Source organism: Zootermopsis nevadensis, unplaced genomic scaffold (genome assembly GCF_977971745.1).
Source record: "Zootermopsis nevadensis isolate Lab colony 2312 unplaced genomic scaffold, Znev_1.0 Znev_ptg000068l, whole genome shotgun sequence".
In the NCBI taxonomy this organism is placed as follows: Eukaryota; Metazoa; Arthropoda; class Insecta; order Blattodea; family Termopsidae; genus Zootermopsis; species Zootermopsis nevadensis.
Genome location: NW_028259199.1, coordinates 3,683,459 through 3,705,153, shown reverse-complemented (window position 1 = coordinate 3,705,153; position 21,695 = coordinate 3,683,459). Strand labels below are relative to the sequence as shown.

Below are 21,695 nucleotides of genomic sequence, written 5' to 3'. Positions count from 1 at the left end.
TATTTGCCTTTGAATAATTGACTTTTGAATAATCTCGAAAAATTAAAATGTCTCTATCCTGCAAACCCTTGGACATACATTGACGTGACTCTGACATGACGTTGACACGTAAGTGACCTCATACTGACATGAGGTTTGTCTCTCAGATTCCTACAGATCGGGAGATATTTGCCTTTTCAAAGATTGACTTTCAAATAATCTCGAAAAATTTAAATGTCTCTATCCTCCAAACCCTTGGACATACATTGACGTGACTCTGAAATGACGATGACATATACATTCCCTCAAAGTGACATAAGTTTTGATGGTTGTTTGAAGACGTCTTATCTTATATATGTTTTATATTAAAAAAAATACTTTTTTGAGATTTTCGAGCATGATGTACCTCGAACCTTTTATCATACCAATATTAGTTTGACACGTTAAAATACAAACAGCATTTAGTAGAACACGGCTCAGATCGCAGAAATCAAAGTATTAATCCACACATACATTTAGGTCGTACAAAGACTGTCAGAAATGATGATCCATAAAGTTGAAGGGAAATGTTTCCAATTATTATAAACATTTCATTAGGGTTAGATATTCATTTCTTTAAAGTAGCACTTTTGTCCGAATAATAGTATTTTAGTTACAGGCAAATGTATTGTATTGTCATAACACGAGTTTTCAGCTCTGAATAGCAGAGAATTTTGTATCAAATAACATCGGCGTGCAGCGACCACAGAGTTCGTCAGGAATCATCGCAACATCAAAGCTGTGTGTGAATATATACAATGCAAAGTTATCTACAGAGAGACATGAGTTTTGATGGTTGTTTGAAGACGTCTTATTATATATATGTTTTATATTAAAAAAACTACTCTTTTGAGATTTTCGAGTATGATGTTTCTCGAACCTCGTTATCATACCTAAATTAGTTAGACACGTTAAAATACAAACAGCATTTAGTGGCACACGGCTCAGAACGCAGAAATCAAAGTATTAATCCAACCATACATTTACACGTCGTACAAAGACTGTCAGAAATGATGATCCATAAAGTTGAAGGAAAATGTTTCCAATTATTATAAACATGTACATTAGGATTAGATATTCATTTCTTTAAAGTAGCATTTTTGTCCGATTAATAGTATTTAAGTTACAGGTATAAGTATTGTATTGTCATAATACGAGTTTTCAGCTCTGAATAGCAGACAATTCTGTATCAAATAACATCGGCGTGCAGCGACTACAGAGTTCGTCGGGAATCATCGCAACATCAAAGCTGTGTGTGAATATATACAATGCAAAGTTATTTACAGACAGACTTGAGTTTTGATGGTTGTTTGAATATGTCTTATCTTATATATGTTATATATTAAAAAAACTACTCTTTTGAGATTTTCGAGCATGATGTTTCTCGAACCACGATATCTTACTTAAATTAGTTAGACACGTTAAAATACAAACAGCATTTAGTGGCACACGTCTCTGAACGCAGAAATCAAAGTATTAATCCAACCATACATTTACACGTAATACAAAGACTGTCAGAAATGATGATCCATAAAGTAGAAGGGAAATGTTTCCAAATTTTATAAACATGTACATTAGGGTTAGATATTCATTTCTTTAAAGTAGCACTTTTGTCCGATTAATAGTATTTAAGTTACAGGCATAAGTAATGTATTGTCATAATACGCGTTTTCAGCTCTGAATAGCAGACAATTCTGTATTAACGAACATAGGCGTGCAGCCACCACAGAGTTCGTCGGGAATCATCGCAACATCAAAGCTGTGTGTGAATATATACAATGCAAAGTTATTTACAGAGAGACTTGAGTTTTGATGGTTGTTTGAAGACGTCTTATCTTATATATGTTTTATATTAAAAAATCTACCCTTTTGAGATTTTCGAGGATGATGTTTCTCGAACTTCGTTATCTTACCTAAATTAGTTAGACACGTTAAAATACAAACAGCATTTAGTGGCACACGTCTCTGAACGCAGAAATCAAAGTATTAATCCAACCATACATTTACACGTAATACAAAGACTGTCAGAAATGATGATCCATAAAGTTGAAGGGAAATGTTTCTAATTATTATAAGCATGTACATTAGGGTTCAAATTCCTATAACATTAGACAACAGCTACTACAGTCTTCAAAAACGCAAATCAAAATACCTGGTAGGGCAGGAGTACCTGAACAGCTGCATTTTCACCTTATCCAGCGAAAAATTATTAGCCACAGCTACTAGGATTCATACTACTCACGTAACAAATATCAACAATTCAGAGGAACATACTGCCTCAATATTTTCAGCCCTAAAGATGGAAGCAGGACGTTCCTCAGGAATGTTGGTATTTACATACAAATCCACATGGATTTACAACCCACAAGACCAATATTTACGGATTAACAACAACGGCTTCATGAATTCATATTTAACATCTTAAACAAATGTTTAACGAGCTAAGAAATGTATGCACAGCGTAACAGTGATGGTCCAATGTCTGTGATGTGAGTTGTCTGGAATCAGTAACAATTGATCCATAACCACTGTGCCCCTGCCAGCAGCTTCCAAAGTCTGATTTCTCACTCAAATGAAAGTAGCATTTTTTAAAAAATGTGCATTTCTCATTTATAGTACCACACCAAAGGAGTTGCACAGAAGTGGCACTTAATCATTGATTGCAAATGACACCGAGTTTATTACTTTCACTTACGCCAAAACTTGATGTAGCAACTTCCAGTACAAAATTTACAAGTGTAACTCATACTATTACAAAGATTTAACAAAATGTAAGCAAGCACGATAAATATGAAGTTGATGCAATGTTGCAATGTGTAGTCTGGCAGAGGCGCTTAATGCCTCCGAAACGTTGGTAAATTTCTACCATAACCTAGAGGACAAGTCACCTGATTTCTTGCTGCTTGCACATTACAATCTGCACAAATATAAAACATTCAAATACAATCTTATTCTTCTTCAGTATCTCGTCATCAGAAGACAGGCGGGCAAAATTATCTTAGGGTGGCTAATAAATCCTTTGAAAGGGTTACAAAGTTCAAATATTTGGGAACAACAATAACAAATCAAAATGATACTTGTGAGGAAGTTAGGAGGAGACTAAATTCCGGAAATGCTTGCTACTTCTCAGTCCAAAATATTTTGTCTTCCCGTCTGATTTCTAAGAACCTGAAAATTAAAGTATACAAAACAATAATCTTGCCTGTTGTTTTGTATGGGTGCGAAACATGGTCTCTCACTCAGAGGGAGGAACACAGATTGCAGGTGTTTGAGAATCGGGTGTTGAGGAGGATATTTGGGCCTAAGAGGGAAGACGATGGGGCGTGGAGAAAACTGCACAATGACGAGCTTAAAAATCTGTACTACTCCCCCAGTATTGTGAGGGTGATTAAGTCGAGAAGAGTGAGATGGGCGGAACATGTAGCGCGCATGGATGGGACAAGAGGTGTGCACCGGGTACTGGTTGGGAAACCTGAAGGGAAGAGACCGCTGGGGAGACCTAGACGTAGATGGGAGGATAATTTCAGGCAGGATCTATGGGAGATAGGAGTTGACGGAGACTGGATTTTGTTGGTCCGGTGGAGGGTTTTGGTTAATTCGGTGATGAACCTTTGGGTTCCGTAAGCCATCTAGTTAGTTAGTTAGTAGTTATTCTTCTTCAGTTGGTGGACCCTGGCTTCCTTACATACAATACAAAATTTCCCTGCCTTCTTTTACTTCCCCTGAGTATTACAATTTTTAATAGTAAATGAGTAGTAATTTTTCTGGAATAAACACAGCATAAAACAAACAACCATTGCAGCAGTGTAGTTACCATGTGCTTTATACACAGGAGGTCCCTGGTTCAAATTTCAGCCTGGAGACCTATTATCCTGAGACTTCCCTCAGTCCCTCCAGGCACATCCTGGGTCAGTACCTTAAATTAGGTGAGGACACACCCTTTCCCATCCATTATATATCATCTAATGCCATAAAGTCTTAACTAGTAGCTAATGACAGTGGCAAAAATAAACCACAGACAAATAAAAATATAATTTTCAAAGCAAGTGACTTCCACAAAATCCGTCACCAACGGCGTATTTCCCGAAAGGATAAACAGAAAGTGGGGATGAAGTTCGAGTTTCTCACAGAGAACAGGTGAGTATCAAAGTCATGGAAGAACATATTTCCTCCAGTATGTTCCTCCAAGACAAAAGGTACCCACATGGCATTACAACTAGCAAGATCAACATCGACAGAAAATTGGGATCTCAAGCCAAGTTAATTGTAAATTTGTCTGAATAAAATAAAACTGGTACTGCTGTTCAGTCTGATATGCATTCACTACAGCGCAGATGCAAATAAGTGCATTACACAATTTAATCATTTAAAGAGAAAATGACAGCCATCTGAATTGTAAAAAAGGTTGTAACATAAAACTCATTCTATTGTAAACATTAATCAACATTTGAACAGAATAACAACCTCTTTCTTAGAGTTTAAAATGGTAGTGACCTTTCGTTTATGTGACATCGACTCTGCACATGTCCTACCTTCCTTGCTTCCATAAAGAATTTGTACTTCTGAGAACTGCTACTGTTTAGGAATTCCCGGACATCTTCCCGATTCAGAATTGTTACAGGATTGTCAATTTGTATGTTGAATGCTGAAACAATTTTGTCCAGTTCTTCTTTTTTCCTGGAAATTACTTCACCTGCAACAGGAAACAAGTGAGAAATGATATATACACAGTAATGTAACCCACTGACCCAAATGTGATCAACTGCTACTCCAAACAAACTATTTCATTGAGACGGTCGGGACCTGCTGCCAATTTAACGTAGATGAAATGATAGGCAATGTGCCACTTACAGAAATCTTCAATATTTAAAAGCTGTAAATTTTGTAATATAGTAGAGTCAATCGAGACTATTAGTTTGAATGGAGTACAGTACATAAATTTTGTAAATCAACCTTCACCCAAGTTATTAATTCAATACATCAAGTAACGCGAGTTGAAATAAACTGAAACTTCCTATATAATGCTGTATATGGAGGAAGACCAACAGGACTCTCAGAAAAGAAGAAGCCTGATATGACACTTTTACGCAATTTCAGTAAAATGGGCCTGAAATCTGCGCATCTTTTTAAACAGCCAAAAACAGAACATATTTGAAACAAATATGATGAAACAGACATTTACACATAATCAGTGTGCATGGTAAAATGCCCTCTTAAAACACATATACAATCAGGAAGGGGACAAGTCATATTTTATTTATAAAAAACTAATTGTTTAAAGATAACAAATTTCTTGTTGAGAGCATCCAATATCTGAGATGAAGGAAAAGCAGAGGGAAAGAAAGCCCAGTACCTTCTTCTGACTTTATTTCGTATGTGCCGCGACCAGTTGCATCGAAGCGTCTCCTTACAATTATATGGTAACCATATTGTTCTCTCTCGTAATTAAGGTGACCAGTATTCTTCAATGTCACTTCGATGGTAGCAGTGACTTTACCCTTCTTTATAAATTCTGGAAGAAACAGGAACAATTCTAAAATTCTGATACACACACTTAATCTTCCTTCCAGTATCATATGAAATAAAATTAAAGTTTTGGACCAAATCCACTGTTCATTCAGTATTAGGTTAACTGAGAGGATCCTTCGCAATTCTCATGTTCTCTAATTCAGTCATTTGGGCTTGATGATATTAAACATCACGATCTTACAAAATCTACTTAATGGGTTGGTAATAAATACCATGGTATAATTTTTAACATCAGTGCAGGAATGGTAAGTCATGGTAGGAGAATATCCAGCGCACAATATCTTATCTGCCTCCTGAGTTACCAAGCTCACACACGTACACACTATGAATTATTTTATATAATCAGATTAAAGAAATTTAAAAACATAAATTATATGTACTGGGAAATTAGTTTTAAGGGAAGATAAGAGATGACAAATTTCAGTTCATAACCTGTGTAAACTGTACACTCAGACTTTGAAAAATGATAAAGTATTTCAGACTGGACTAAATTCAAGCTGGATAAGCAAAGACTAAACCTATGACCTTAGCAACTTGTTACAATATGTTACCTTTCAAAGAGGTTCCTCTCTTAATAGCTCTTGGGTTACCTCCCAAACCAAGTACAAGAGCATAAACTATCGCAGTTTTGCCACTGCCATTCCTCCCAACAATAAAATTGCCTCTTCGGTTCAGAGGAACCTCCATCGATGAATGGCACATGAAATCTTTCATGTATATTTTTTCAATGATCCCAGATTTTGGTTCCTGTAATGTCAATATTCTTTTAAAATAAAATTGCAGTAAACTCTACAAATAAGACAAACTTGTCCCTGAGCACCAGCACCATGCTAGTTCAGTTGCAACACATCAATCACATCTATAATAACCAATCTTCAGGGGCTCCTATAATGTACAAAGTTCCACACTTTTCTGTCAATTTATGACACACAGATTGAAACTTCAATCTGCAGTACAACAAAAGTGGAACTCCAAGATCCAAATTCTTAAAATGTTCACACATGAATACACGACTTAGAAGAAACCCAGGCACCAAAACAAATATTTAGTAACATGGCAACCTGGTACATATTATAATTTATGCTCTGCGTGTGTAATCATGTGCCTATAAATAAGGACTCATATACAGTATATATTCACGCATGTACGCGCGCACACACCAGTTACATAGAACTCACATTTGAGGGGTGTCCACTAGAACTGGATTCGTCTCCGTCATCATCTCTTCGGAATTTAGAGGTGCTCGGTGCATCGTCTGATTCTCGAACTCGCTCATCTCGACTGCCAGAGTTCTTTTGTTCAAGTGAAGCTCCTTTCACATTCATTTTTAAAGATGACCTACAGAATCAGAAACATGTGAGAACTACATCTTTACTTCTTAGATAATTTCATAAAAATGTAACAAACTTAATTTCACAGACTTCAACACAACTTACATGCATAATACCTTGTCTCATATAAAACGTACTTCTTGAATGAATTATCCTAGGAATAAGATAGAACTTTCTTTCTGCTGTTACGTCCTCCCTTACATCCACACTAAGTAACCACATCTAAACAATTACTCACAAAACACACAAAATATGTAGCTTAAACTCAAATTTTAAATATTTCACGATACTGTATCACATCACTACTCTCTTACACAGGCCCACCTGACTCAATTCTCATTCAGCTAGACACTAGATGTACGTAATTTTTAATAGGTCTTATTTCATAAGGAATTCAAGAATAAACAAATATGCAATTTCCACATTTACTTCTAGTCAATCAACAAAATCTGGACATGTGAAGGCCAGAGTGAGCGAGCAATTTCACATGAGATACGGGTCAAATGCCATTTTTAGATCAATGAAATCTAAAATCCTACAATGAGCTGGGTTTATGGCTTGAAATAGAAACCTAAGGAATTCACACTGAATTTCTTGGTAAACATCAATTTGGAAGGCACGTACTTGGAGGAGCTGGTAATTATATACTTCTCCGTGTTACATGAAAACCGAAAGTTTACTGGAGTTCACTCGACTCGCCACCAAAGTCAATTTCCATTTATGCCTGTGTCCTGCCAGCGGTCTCCTTACTTCAAACATGAGGTACACATTTCATATACCTCCAATGCGCGCTACATGTCTCCTCCATCAAGCCCTCCTAGATTTTATTATCGTAACAATATTTTTGAATACACTGGATACTACGTGCAGAACGGAAAGCCTTTGTGTTTGCATTTCTGTACAAAAAGTGCTCAAAATCGTTTATATCGAGGGGAAAGTATGGAATTTGACATAAACCGACCAGTCCAAAAAAGGAATATTAATTAAGAAGAAACAGAACAAGGGGGAACAAATTACAAAATATTCTATCAACTGGTTTCAAGGCACACATTTCTTTCTACTCGGATCCCAAATACATCCATCCACACTCAATTCGACTCGAATGTAGAGAAGTTTACACAGCCCTGTTTTAGTTGCAAAGAATAACAACGTACTAGGTCTCTCTTCACACACGAACATGTTTTGGTCATTTAAAATTACGTAACTTCAGTATCGCAAACCAGACAGCGTCGAATGACAGAATAATTAGTTAATAATTAACCGGAAAGTATTCAGGATGGACGGCCAGTGGCGTAGTTTAAGGTACCATCCAGGCATCTTCCTGGAGATACTGAGGAAAATCATGAAATACCTCCATCAGAAAACACGGTCTTTGGGCTGAGAACAGAGCCTCACAAATACGAAACCCGAACTGTAATTATGTGACTGCGATGATGTTCTTTGTCACTGAACAAGTAGACCTATTTTCTATACGTGTTTGAGGATTCTTACGTTAGTTAGGGAAAATTGACTGCATAAAAACGTAACAAATGGCTGCTCAGTCAATATGTTCTTGAAGAAAGGTACATTTATCATTAATTATATTACAAAAATAACGTTATATAAATCAATAATAGACTGAATCGTTTCCTTGGCTTTATAAACTCGTCATTAAAGAAAAACTAAGATGATTTTGGTAAGATCTGAGTTCCCCACGGCGACGAGTATGATGATGGGGGCACAAGGATCTGAAACGGCGGTCAATATCTACCAAACTATAAACGGCTTCCGTACAGACTAAACTTTTAGACGACTAATAGTGCCTTCCACTGACGTTAAATTGTTTCGACGGGTAAGATCGAGCGAGTTCACCCGGTGACTGCCACGACTGCACACTGGCCGGCAGAAAAGCAGCTCATTCATTACAATTGCAGTGCCTAATTGGGCACCTCCAAATACAAATTAGAGAAAAATCCGGGCCAGCCTTGTGACATATTCTGGCCTCCTGACGATAACTGACAGATACAATGACCTGAATGTTAACGCCATCCGCAAGTTAAATATGAACTCGGACACGCTGTCAAAAATGTATCCCCTTTTAAACCGTTGCTCTAACACTTTTAAGTTTTTCATTCGGGCTACTACGGCAACCGCTGCTCGTTGTTGTCCCCATTTTAAAGAAGAACAATTAGGATTCTCTTACCTCGAATGTGACTCCGATGCAGTTCGAAGAGCCTCACACAACAGTTAAATGGAGTATTCTAATAGTGACTGCGCGTGGTACGTGCAGCGCGTCCTTCGTTCGCGGATGAAAACGGCACCTGATGTGGAGGGCAGCTGCTAATACTTTAAAGGTTGCTGTGTATGCGAGTGGAAATGTATATGGATTCTGAAAGACTAAATATAATTAATTCATCAACACAAATTACAGGACAGAATTTAGCAATTAGTAAAACTCTTACTGGTGAATACCATAACATAAGTGTAAAAGTTTCAACCTGTAGTTAATATCACCTTAGCTGTACACGCAGCCACGTTGTTCACGATATCGCAGTTTAACAGCTTTCAGTAGAGGGACAAAAATGTTTGGTACTGGTGAACAGTTGTAATTACAACTACTACTTTTGCTGCAATGTCATTGACAATTAAAAAAACTGGCACAAGAACAAATATAAATAAAAGCTTTCTTACTCAGACTAGTGACAGAGTCCTCAAGCAATACGGTACGATCCCTAACTCACAAAGCAAGATGCAATCAAGCCATGGCCAGTGCATGCCTTTCAAATTCCAATGCAATGCCAAATGTAGAATGACTTTCAATAAAAGATAATCATCACAAGGCACAGAAAGTATGATCCCAAAATCCTAACAAGCTGTCTTTTTATACTAAAACACATAAGCTCCATTAGGCCCTCATGCTATTGTCATTAAAGAAAAAGTAACCATATTTATTCCTCTGTTAATTTAATAATGCTTTGTCATTTCCGAGGAACACTTATCATAAACTGGCAGGAACATTGTAAATTGTAAAGAATACAGCAATACCCAGAGGAACTGAGGAAAATAATGAAAACTGAAAAGTTTGGGTATCAGATTTGAATCCTGAGACTACGGTGAACTGGAAAGAGAGTAAAACAAAGCAGCTGTGGCATATTTCGTTGGAATGATGAGAAAACCTCAGTCTTGACACCTGTAACCAATTTCAGGATGTAAGCCACATACAGCGGTATAAATTTTTCCTATTAATTATAGTTAATACATTCATTCATCAATTTTTAAAGGCAGATATTCCTTTTTTATTGCTACATATGTAAAAATTAATTTCATACTCATTTAGAGAAAAATTATTATCGATATGGTAACATGATACATTCACATACTAAATAAAACCTACAAGTAAATATGTAATACATACACATTTAATAAAATGAACACTGCTAATTTGATACTAATTAAAACAAATTATATAAACAACAAAATTGTTATTCTTTAACCCACTGCTCCTCAGACTGTACAAGAAGAAAAACACAGTGAAATGTCACCTGTAATTTTAAACTGGGTTTAAGGCCCCACAAACTACTGTTTAAAATGTTTTAAAAATAAATTAAAATGGTGGCATTTGACATCAATATATGACGATTCACTTGTGGTTACAAGTCGATTGCTGAGGTACTAACTGAGAAGCTACAGAATTAAATATGCTATCTTGTTATTTCTGTTTCATAGAGATCCTTGTAACAGCAAAGAGCATTCTCAGATTTTTTTGTTCAATATTTGGACCAAATACGTATGCTGCAGGACCCTTGTAAGGGGGGGAGACATTTAGACAGGGGTAGGGGTGATTTGACTGAAGAGTATCAATGGGATTAGCAGAGCAAGGTTATCACCTGCCTCGAAAGAGTAGTAAACTATAGCACGTCCCACAGTACTGCAGTATGATACAGCTTGCTTTTATGATATATAAAGAGTTCAATTTCTTCCCAATAAAAAATGACAATCTCATAAACTCATGGGTATTTTAAGTATAGAGCAGAAGTCTGAACTTCACTCCCTCAAATATATACACAGAGTCATAATGATATAAACAGGGACATTTCAAACTGCCTTTAGACTGTTTTGTCTGATTTTGACATTCTGCAGGAAAACAAAATTCCTTTTAATTATTCCAAATTGTTTGAAAATTTCAAGTCAATCTTAGTTAGAGAATCCTTTCCTTAAAGTGGATGATTAGGTTAAAAATTAATCTTTGACGTACTGTTAAGCCTTAGAAGCATTTTGGACATACACTGTGCTATTTGTCTGAATATATAAACATTATAACAATATCACGACACAACAGGACCATATAGTCCTATTCAACAAACCACACACACACAAATTAATGGGACACTCAACCCTTAAAGCTTAGGAACATTTGTTCACACAGATCAACGCTTTTATCTTCCAGTAACCGAGACCTTCAACAAAATGATGGACACCAAGAGAATTCAATGGACGTCATGGTATTGGCCAAATTTTATTTTAGATTTTAATTGCATTATTCTTATTACCAGCTGCCGTACTGCCACAACAAGCTGGTTCAATTTCACTGTCAAATGAGATTACTTCATCAGAGACACTCTTCAAAATTAGATGTTCTCTATTTCGTTCCTCAAGTTTCAACTAACCGTAACTTCAATACATATGTCAGTTTCTGTAAACACATGATACAGGTCAGCATCTGTATTCAAAACTTTTAATAGTGCCCACTCTAGTCTAACTCCCCCCCATACACATTCACTGTCTCATCTACTACAAAAATCACGCAACTACAAACAATGAATGAAGTATTATTTGTTGTGGCAACATTGCGTGTTTCATCTAGCTTACATTCAGATGTCACTGAATGCACAATATCATCCCCATGTGATCTTTTGGTAAAAATAACCTTCATAGGGTTGGTAATCTTAATTTCAATTTCGGAGTTGTGTGTGTGTTTGCTTACAGTTCAAAAAAAATATATTCTAATTCATATGAAATTTAAAGTGCTTCTTCCTGGAAACCAAGAAGATATTTTAGAAAAGTCAAAAACTCAGTCCTGAATTTGAGTGCTGGTGATGGTGCTTCCTGTTGCTTGGAAACTAGACATGAAAGGACAGTGCCATGACCGAAATTGCTTTTTTCAATGAGCAGACCACAGTAAAAATGGCTGCAACTCCAAAAACAGAGATACGGGTGAGAAATGGCCAATGAATTTTGCTTACAAAACATCTTGTTCATGCTCATAAGGTTCTTTTACATGCCATAAAACTATGACATGAGACCGCCGGCTTTACTTCCCCTCTGAAGGAAGTTTTATCATCCTTAAAAGTCCACCGACCTCGGCTGGGTTTGAACCCGTGAACCTTGGGTCCAGTGGCGAACACGCTAACCACAAGTCCACTGAGGGCAACTTAAAGTACAATAGTCAAAACAAACAGGTAAGCAGATTAATACAGAGCAATCACATTATTACACATTATCAGACTTTCATCTCATCATGCTGACTTAAGAAGTAAGTAATGAATTCCCTATTTCTACCTGCTGACTCAGACGACTCCACCTTGATGTAATAGCCTCCACATCTGATTTCACTGTCTGTGACATGATGCCATCATCCACAAAATGACGTCCAATATCCTGGATCTTGGCCAGGCGAGCTTCTGGATGATTTCGAATGTAGTTTTCAAGGTCCTTCAAAAGAATTGCTAAATCATTTACTTTCACAAAACATAAATGTAGCTATGGTGACTTCGAAAGCGATCCAGGAATGACACTTTTTAGGATATAAGGCAAAAGACTGATCATTTGCAGGAATTCCATAATCTTCAAACACAACTCCATATAAATTGTTTGTTCTTTAATGTGTTTACTCATCAAGGAGACGTGCAGAAGACTGAAATAAAAATGATAACCTTGCAAGCTATCCTGAAAGACCATTTCCTCAGAACTCACTCTGATCCATAAATTTCAACAAGAGATATGAAAAAAAATATAAGCCAGTTCAGAACGTAACTGCTACATCGCTGCAAATATGGAGTCTTCTCAAAGGTTTCAAACTCAGTTATTCTGACCGAGGTTTTTTGTGGGGTCTCCTTAGTATTTTCACATAAATGCAAGAAAACTGCCCTAAAGTAGACTCTCCCCTCAAAACTACCCTACTCCTATTCATTCAGTTACGAGGGAAAAAAAATGTGTTAATGCCTGCACTCGTCATCTTCAGAGTAAATAGTCTACATGCATTATCCTCAGAAGGTAAATTTCAAATTCACTGAATATGTAACATTTGAGGTTTCCACAGTGACAAATCCAAAGACAATGATCACTGGTAAACTTATACCAGACCACAGAAGACAGCCATCTTATGTCTGGTCATCTGACTTCGGTGATTTCCCTAATCGCTTCTCTAGTTTGTCCAACCAATCCATTTCTTGGGCAACCAAAGCTGATTAAGGAAAATTCTCATATTTTATTCAATTACAGAAATTTCAAAAAAACAAAAACAGATGATAGCTGAAAATAAACTATAAACTCTTGCCTGACTTACAACATGACGTAAAGTCACCTGGTAATTAAACAATATCTTACTATTAAATAACACACGTAACATTTATGCACACTGAGTGGAAACATAGTGAGTATGCATATACTGAAAAATGTGAAATGATTCAGCATCTGTGCGTCAGTCACCAAGATCCACTTATCATCTGACTTACTCATCACCCAGATGATGGAGGCTGCAAAGCATCTCAGCAATATTATGGTAAAATTAGGATGAGCGAAGAAACATAACCAGACTTTTCACTAAGTTTGTTGAAGGAATCTGAGCAGTTGTAAGAAATGTGTGTCTTCCAAAACAATTCATCGAAGATGTCAACGGAAGCCCAGTGACACCAGAAACAAAAAGATCACAACATCAAAATGCTGATACGTTTTTCTAATTTCAACAGAAACATCCATTATAAAACTGTTAATATAAAAGTACATAAATCTAAACAGTTCTGTCAGTACAAAGTTCCTCTGTTATGGATGATGGCACAGTACAATCTGTTAAATCATTCTCCATCATTTTAAAATCGCAGGTTGTATCATTTAGAGGTTATGAATCTCGATGTAAGGTCATGTGTCATACTTGCAATTTACATTTCTTAAAAACTAGCAGAACATAAATCAAGTTCTGTATGAAATAAGCAATATTGCTATAGACATCTGCAACATTTCAGAAATATCTTTTGACAGAAGAAACAATTAGCAGACCTCAAATAGGTAAGTGGTTTCAAAAGTTCAAAAAAAAAAAAATGACTTTCATCGAAGATACTGAAATTTTACAGTCCAACAGTAAAGCAGATAAAAAGTTATACAAATTAGGGAACTTGTTTACAAATAAATCAGACATCTCACCAAATGTAAGTTAATAAGGATGGATTCTCATTCTGATACAAAATCTTAAGAACCGACATACTGCTGCAAAATTTGTGTCTCATCTGCTGACTTACAAGCGGAAGTAGAGTCAAGTCGATATGTCGAAACTCCTGGAAAACTTCAGAAAGAACCTTATTTCCTTTCCAGTGATAAAACAATGGTTCATGGGTAACCCCAAAACAAATCTTCAAAATTAACAGGTCTAGTATGATGAATCATAAAAGAGGCCAGACGAGTTCACTCAAATGCAAGGAGCACGTAGAATGCCCTCCTCTTTTGATGTAAACAGAAATCTGTATTGGGAGTTTATTTCATATATAAGTTTTTCTAAATAAAATTTTGTGATTCCTTTCTTCACTCTGTTGTTTGTGCAGAAATTTCTGACAACCATTCTGGCTGCTGTGCATTTCTTAACATATTCCTCCGCATCTAGTATTGCGCGACTTTTCGTTCTTCCAAAAACTCAATTTAGAATTCAAAGCGAAAAGGTTTCGATGACATCAATGAAATAAAGGGGACAATCAAAGACTAGATTTTCAAAATTCCACAGCAACTTACGAAATTACAGAAGCTCGGTATTTGCTGTAACAGGTTTCAAAGGGTACTTCCAGACAGAACAGCATCAAATAGCCAATAAGTACTGAGATAAAATGTCAGTAAGGAAATTTAACTTGTCACATCTCGTGACACTGGCTATTAATGAAACAATAGGAATGTGGTTCCTCACAGCAACTGCAGGATACAGAATGCCAGATCTTAAATGTAACAAAGATAATAAATAATAAATATGAGGACAACATGAAAATAAATGGTTACAACATTTAGGAAGAATGCACGAGAACAGAATTCCAAAGCCACTTTATCAACATAAACCGAAGAGGAGAACAACCCAGGAATGCCTGAAAAAAATACGTGCATGGGGCAGGCCAAAACTTAATCCATAATGTTGATGTTGATCACGATGAGACGAAACACCTTCGAAAACCAACGATGATAGATTCAAGTTTTAGATCCTTTACAGCAACACATTCATAAAAAACAGGCCAAATCTTTGGCAAGATGAGAGGACAGTATTACTTTTGACAACTTATTCCTGTCCGAAAAAACAAATAACAGTGTTCAAACGTTTACCACAAGAAAAAATCTTAAAGAAATTTCATTTTCAATCATCTGGAATAAATTCAGAGCCATGCGATTATAATAGAATTTGTCAGAATATGTAAAGTCATAAGGGGCGTAATTTAAAGCTGACCAATTCATTAAAGCTTTGTAAAAATAATTTTTTTTTTCAGCCTACTTCCCTTTCTCATCTATCTAAATGCTGCTCTACAAACACAGAAATATGGACAACTGTCCCTCCCCTAAACTCGATTGGAGGTTAATTTTTCAATTGCCCTCGTAAAATGATTTCAGTTTCCAGAGTCAGCATCAGAAGCAGGGGATTTTGAATACAATTGATTTTACTGTTCAAAAATGTGTAGGTGAGAGCCATCTGCAAATCACTGCATGGATATATAAAGAAAACAGAAAAGTAGGCTTTATGAGTTCTAACTAGATGGTTCATTATAATGAAAATCAAAGGTTCCTGAACAGCTTACTATGCTAATCATTCCACTACCAAAGGGCACAAGTGACTACTTTATTCCAGCAGAGTTATTAGGATGTCTTCCAACTACCCCTCCACACATGTGCAAATGCACAGAGGTTATATCAGTTATGGTTTCAGGTGGAGACAAACACATACGAAAAGTTAGTCGTATGATAAACAATAGATAAGTACAAGATTTTCATTTGAAAACCAAACACAAGAACACAGGAATACTTAGGAGGAAAGTACTGAAACATTAGGTGAGAATTAATTTTTCTGTAGCTTTCAGGTTGCCCATAATGTTACAGATATTGCAACACATCTACATTTCAAAATTTGGAACCTTCAACTATTTCCAATACTGAAAAAAAATTTGAAGAAGTCTTCATACTTCCTGCTGTGAGAACCTCAAATCTTACAGAAAAAAATATGTAACTAAAATCTGGCACAGAAACAAGAAGCATGTTATTTTTATTTCTAATAATTTCTTAAAAACAATGAATAACAGTTCTAAATCAAATTATTTCAGTAAACAAAATGACCACATTAACTTAGATTGTAAGAAACAGCTGACTCCCTCACGCACTGAGTTAGCGATGCACGATCACTTACAACAGCAATTTCTACACTTACCTCTAAATTCACCATATTCTTGTGAAGTTTCTTTAAGGATCTTAAACTTCCTTGCAACATTCTGAACGCAGTTGCCTCCACTGCTCCGCAAAACAGATCACTTCCTGTGAAACACAAAAATAAGGAGAAACAAAAAAGCTGTACATATAACAGAATTATGATGCCAGTTCAATAAGTTCCAATAATAAAGTTACTGCAGCAGTCGTGGGCAATGAAATGAGAAACTAGTAATTTCTTATATGAAGAAGCATCACTGGGAAACATGTAATGTGCTGCATATGACACATGCTTCACAAGTATGTCCGCTAGACAGTGCCAAAGTATAATGTGGTTAATTTTTATGTCAGTCAGGAATTTTTGTAGTCAGCAGTCAAAATGTCAACATCAGAACTTATGTAAATAAAGAACAACAAACAGTTGTTGCTGGTTCTTAATTGTAGTGAAAATAATGTTAATAAATTGAAAAATTGGTATAAATTTACACAGTTCTTTGTGTGATACATTCCTAAGAAACATGAATGTTTTGTTATAAAGATTTATAAACTTAATGACATGACTGGCTACACATGTGACAGTGAAAAATCTCACTAGGAGAGTAGCAATAAACTTTAAGACTAAAATCTTTTCTCTTCTATGGACTTATGCGGTATCAACTGTCAGTCAGAATCATACGATAATGACAGGGGAACTTTGGTAATTAGACACTAAAACTGAAATGGAGGTGTCTCAACAGCAATGATATCGAAAGGCTAGCAACATGTGAGCATACTAATCCAAGTACATGAAAACAAATTAATATGTTTTGTTAATGGAAATACGTCGCAAACAGCCTGAATAAAATTTATATAGACTCCACTCTATTTTCTGCTTTTGTCTTACTATTCTGTTAAAAAATTCACAGCTACAATAATTAATTTATAAGGGTCTAGGATAGAAATCACCAAAATTCTTCTCTCTGTAATACAGCCTCTTCCTTCAGAAACAGAAACTTGTTCAGCTGATCATAAATTTGATTATTCTTATGAGTTAAATACTCATCACTGTGATCACAAAATCCTGTTATTTATTCTGAGTCACTTCAAAGCAGAAGTCATGTATAATGTATGAAGTCCTGAAGATTATATAAATTGTATGAAATGACACGTTCGAAATTGTTCTTACTTTACGTCCTCCACACAAGGGAAAGATGACACACATAAATTCAACAAACATTCAAATAACGTCGCATTAACTTGCACGCACTCGCAATATATGACAGAAGAAATGCAGTGAACATAAAAGATATACAACAGTTACGCCATTATCTCGTACGCAGGGATGGCAACATCTGAAAAGCAGCGAACACATCCCGCCATCGCGGGAGAATAAGGGATATTCAATTATCATTCTTTGCGTACTGTAACAAACTCTGCTGCCATCTACCGACCACGGATCTGAAGTAGATCTAAGTCGGAGCACACTCCATTGCACTGCTGTTTGAAATGCTACCTGAAATACCTCACATATTGTAATATAGCTGTGTGTTGGTTGTCTTAATAACCTTCCACATTAGCCATTAAACCCCAATATTATGATGCTCAAACCTTATTACACAAGTCTTATAGCATCAAATATTCATGGCAAATGACTATTAACTTACAAAACACAGAAATACACACAGTAAGAAAACAAATTCAACAAGTCAAAAAATCAAAAAAATGCTTGAAATTGTCAAAAAAGCGCACAAAACCAAAAAAATCGAAAAATTTCACTTTAAAATTTTTTTCCGTAATTTTCAAAATGTTTTTTGGTTTTTACGATTTTCAGACAATTTCCAGCATTTTTTATTTTTTTTAAAAAAATCAAAATTTTTCAAAAAATCAAGAAATGCTGGAAATTTTGAAAGAAGCGCACAAAATCAAAAAAAAAATTTTTTTTTGTTTTTACGCTTTTCAGACAATTTCCAGCATTTTTTTTGAAAATTTTTAAAATTTCAAAACTAAAGTTGGCACCTTCCTAATTTGACACAGGGATAATTAAAAAATCTACTGTGTGTTCAGTTACAGACAAAAGCAAGAAACCGCTAGGACTCTGTGGACCACAGTTGGTGAATAGGAAAATTATGATTTTAGTCACAATATTATGTTGTTAAATTATCTCTGTTTACAACTGATCTATCTTCTGCCTGTGAAAGACTAAACAAATAACTGCTAAACTCTGAGACTACACTGGAAAATTTCCAATTGCAGGCACGTAACAGAGGAAAAGTATGTCGTATCTTTCTACACACGGTTGTGACTGTTTAAGCGGAAAGGAACTTAGCTCCCTTGGTACAGTCGAAGCAGCTTCTCTGATCTTACTGACCCTCGTTACAAATTCTGCTGCGCGATCTCCTCCAATATCCTAACAAACGAAACAAAATTCATATTAGGCAATTGCTTGAGATCCCTAACTATCTCTAGATTGCAAAATAAAATAATGAATATAAATATTTAACCAAGTGGATCGAGAAGATGGCAGTCACTCAACAGGTCAATAAATTATACGCCTTTTACGAGTTCAATCCAATCCAATACAACCTATTGTCTGTGATCCATTTCAAGTAACATCCCATCTATACCTGTTCTCCTTAAAAAGGGTTTTTCCTTCATGTTTCATGACTAAAATTTGGGTGCTTTCCCTATCTTCCTCATTTGTGCTGGTGCTCAAAAATTTTAAGTTTCGATTTATCTCATAGTAACCTTGAACCGTGCTCCAAGCCAGTCCATGGGTCCATATTCAACATATTCGGACTAGAGTCGATGAAAAGCCAGAAGATATGGCTTGAAACCCAGGAGTCTTTCATCAACATCAGTCGCCATGAAAGTCTCACTTTATACATATTTGGACTACCCCACCACACCTGGTGGAATACTATGGAACTACGTATATCCTATACAGCAGAATGCTTTAAACCTTTCTGATCATTCGATCTATTTTTCCAAAAGACTTAACAGTCGATTAATGTCAGAAACGATCGCTTATTCAACAGCTGTAAAAACATGCGTTACACTACCCTCTAAGATGAATCTTAAGAATAATATTTGGAGTCGAAACTGGACAAAAACAGATAATAGAGCATTTAATTATGAGATGCTACACACAGACATTTAAATAAATAAACAAAATCTCCAACAGAATTTCCACAAGTAGACACTTTGCCGTCATGAACAATCTTCTCCTTAGAGTCTTTCTGGAAATGTTGAAACTGTCCACGTACATCGTTTATTTTTGTAACTGTACGCTCAGTATCACCACAACCAATTTTCAATCTCTGAAGTTCTGTACATTTCTCATTCAGTCTTGCAATCTCTTTTCCCTTTCTTTTAAAACTCCTCCTCGAAAGCCTACAAAATGGCATACATTGAAGAACAGTGTCGTATGTTTTGAACTCGGCAAACGATTACAGCGCTATAAAGAATAGGTACTACCTCCATCTGCTTGTTCCAACCTTCTTTTGGCATCCTTTAACCACATCCTTAATTCAGCCACTAACTTGTACTCTTTTGATTCATTCTCACATTGCCGAGCCCCCACTTTCCTTGCCTACAGACAAAAATAAAATGCCCAATTTTCTCCTACTGATTCACTCCTACAAAAAACACGCCCTGAGATCAAACGTACGTGTCCGTGTGCATGCGTGTGATTAAGTGTGTATGTATATATTTATTTATGTACATACAGTACACAGAGTGTCTCACCTAACTTTGAAACTTCAAATATTTATCTAATTTTAACACGTACAGGAAAAATTTTCAAATAAAATGTGACACAGTGTCCAATGGGGTATACATTAATCAATAAAATATTAATTATGGAAGTGCTCTTAAGATGTTATTAAGGTTACATTCCTTTCCTTTAAATAGAAACCTTTTAATTTTTAAGCCAGATTTGAGATGAATTCATGTTTGATGATGTCACCACTCAAAGTATGAGACAAATGCATCAATACATGCCTACATTGAAAGTTGGAATGTTCATACAAAAATTTACAGTAATAACTATTCAAAATTGTAACTATTGTTATAAATACACTTTCAGATGCATTAAGGCTTTGACCGGGATGTTCTTTTGTTAAATCTTATGTGGTACCGCCTGATTCGACTTCTAATGGTTAAGTGAAGTGTTTTCTTCGCGGTACGGTCTGGATTCGTAAATATTATGAAGACGAGCTTCGACTTCAAAGGGTTAAATTAACGAGGAATTCACAGACAGCTGAGTTTAGAGGCACGTCACACAAATACAACTATTTAGAGATTTAGAGAGTTACAACTTTAATAAAATTTTATCAATTATAAAGTTAAAACAATGAAATTCCTAAATTTTTCGATACAAAATAACTACATCCTTTTCAAGAGTCCATGTGGCAGGAGAAGAGGTCAATCACCCTGATTATGTACACAGCAAGTACCTATCAAACAATGGTAAACTTCTACCAGACTACACAGTGCTACAGCCCAGAACACGGACATCTTAATTCTTTTGCGTCTGTTTGATTGTACTTTAACACGAGCCCAAATTTTTTTTACTTTTTATGGAGCCACAAACTACCTACGTCTGCAACAAATTAATCTTGTTTGGAGGGGAAAATCAATTCCATGCATTCACATTCGTCAGTGCAAGTGAGAGATGCAAGAAAACTTTTTCGAAACCTCAGACAGGTTAATAAAATGCTGTACTTCCGAACAATTCATGTATCACGTTATTGCAGGTACTGACTTCAACACCAAATCATCGATAAATTAAATTTAAATATGGGTGGAAGAGGACAAAGGAATTTGAGTGGGCATCAAACAAATATCGTATTCAGATTATTAAAATGCGATTACAGAGAACACATCTGTAATTCCTTTCTAATGCTGCCAATCCTCTTTTCATATTTGACTGTAACTCCTGCTATTAATCGACATGATATAACAACTCATGTTTACTATAAGGAACATTCCGATTTCGCCATAACTACTTTTCACAAACGTATCAAGAAAGTAAGTCAGTTTACTAGGTTTTTCAATGGATATTTCAAAATGGATGGTCCAGAAGCAAGAGCGAGCCAGGATTCAGTTTGTGCATAATGTGTTTTATATTAACTAAGAATATTTTATATTAACAAAAATTAAGCAAATAAAGTATTTTTGTGTTTACCTTTGACATTTACTTCA

General features: G+C 35.7%; 1 protein-coding gene across 7 annotated transcripts; it reads right to left on the bottom strand.

The window, feature by feature from the left end:
• Positions 1-2,674: 2,674 nt before the first annotated feature.
• Positions 2,675-18,248, bottom strand: LOC147871085 (structural maintenance of chromosomes protein 6-like). 7 transcript variants are annotated; one of them, XM_087341350.1, is made up of 8 exons: positions 16,519-18,248; positions 12,417-12,569; positions 9,061-10,047; positions 6,726-6,885; positions 6,099-6,294; positions 5,372-5,530; positions 4,551-4,711; positions 2,675-3,186 (listed from the first exon to the last, which is right to left on the bottom strand). In XM_087341350.1, the coding sequence occupies exons 4-8, from the start codon at positions 6,870-6,872 to the stop codon at positions 3,145-3,147; spliced, it is 705 nt and encodes a 234-aa protein (XP_087197476.1). In that variant the 5' UTR covers positions 6,873-6,885; positions 9,061-10,047; positions 12,417-12,569; positions 16,519-18,248; the 3' UTR covers positions 2,675-3,144. The 7 variants fall into 7 exon arrangements, with proteins under 7 accessions (XP_087197476.1, XP_087197477.1, XP_087197471.1 ...); XM_087341351.1 differs by having other exon boundaries at positions 2,675-2,935; positions 16,519-18,247; XM_087341345.1 differs by lacking the exon at positions 2,675-3,186 and having other exon boundaries at positions 4,314-4,711; positions 16,519-16,622; positions 17,680-18,248.
• Positions 18,249-21,695: the final 3,447 nt, after the last annotated feature.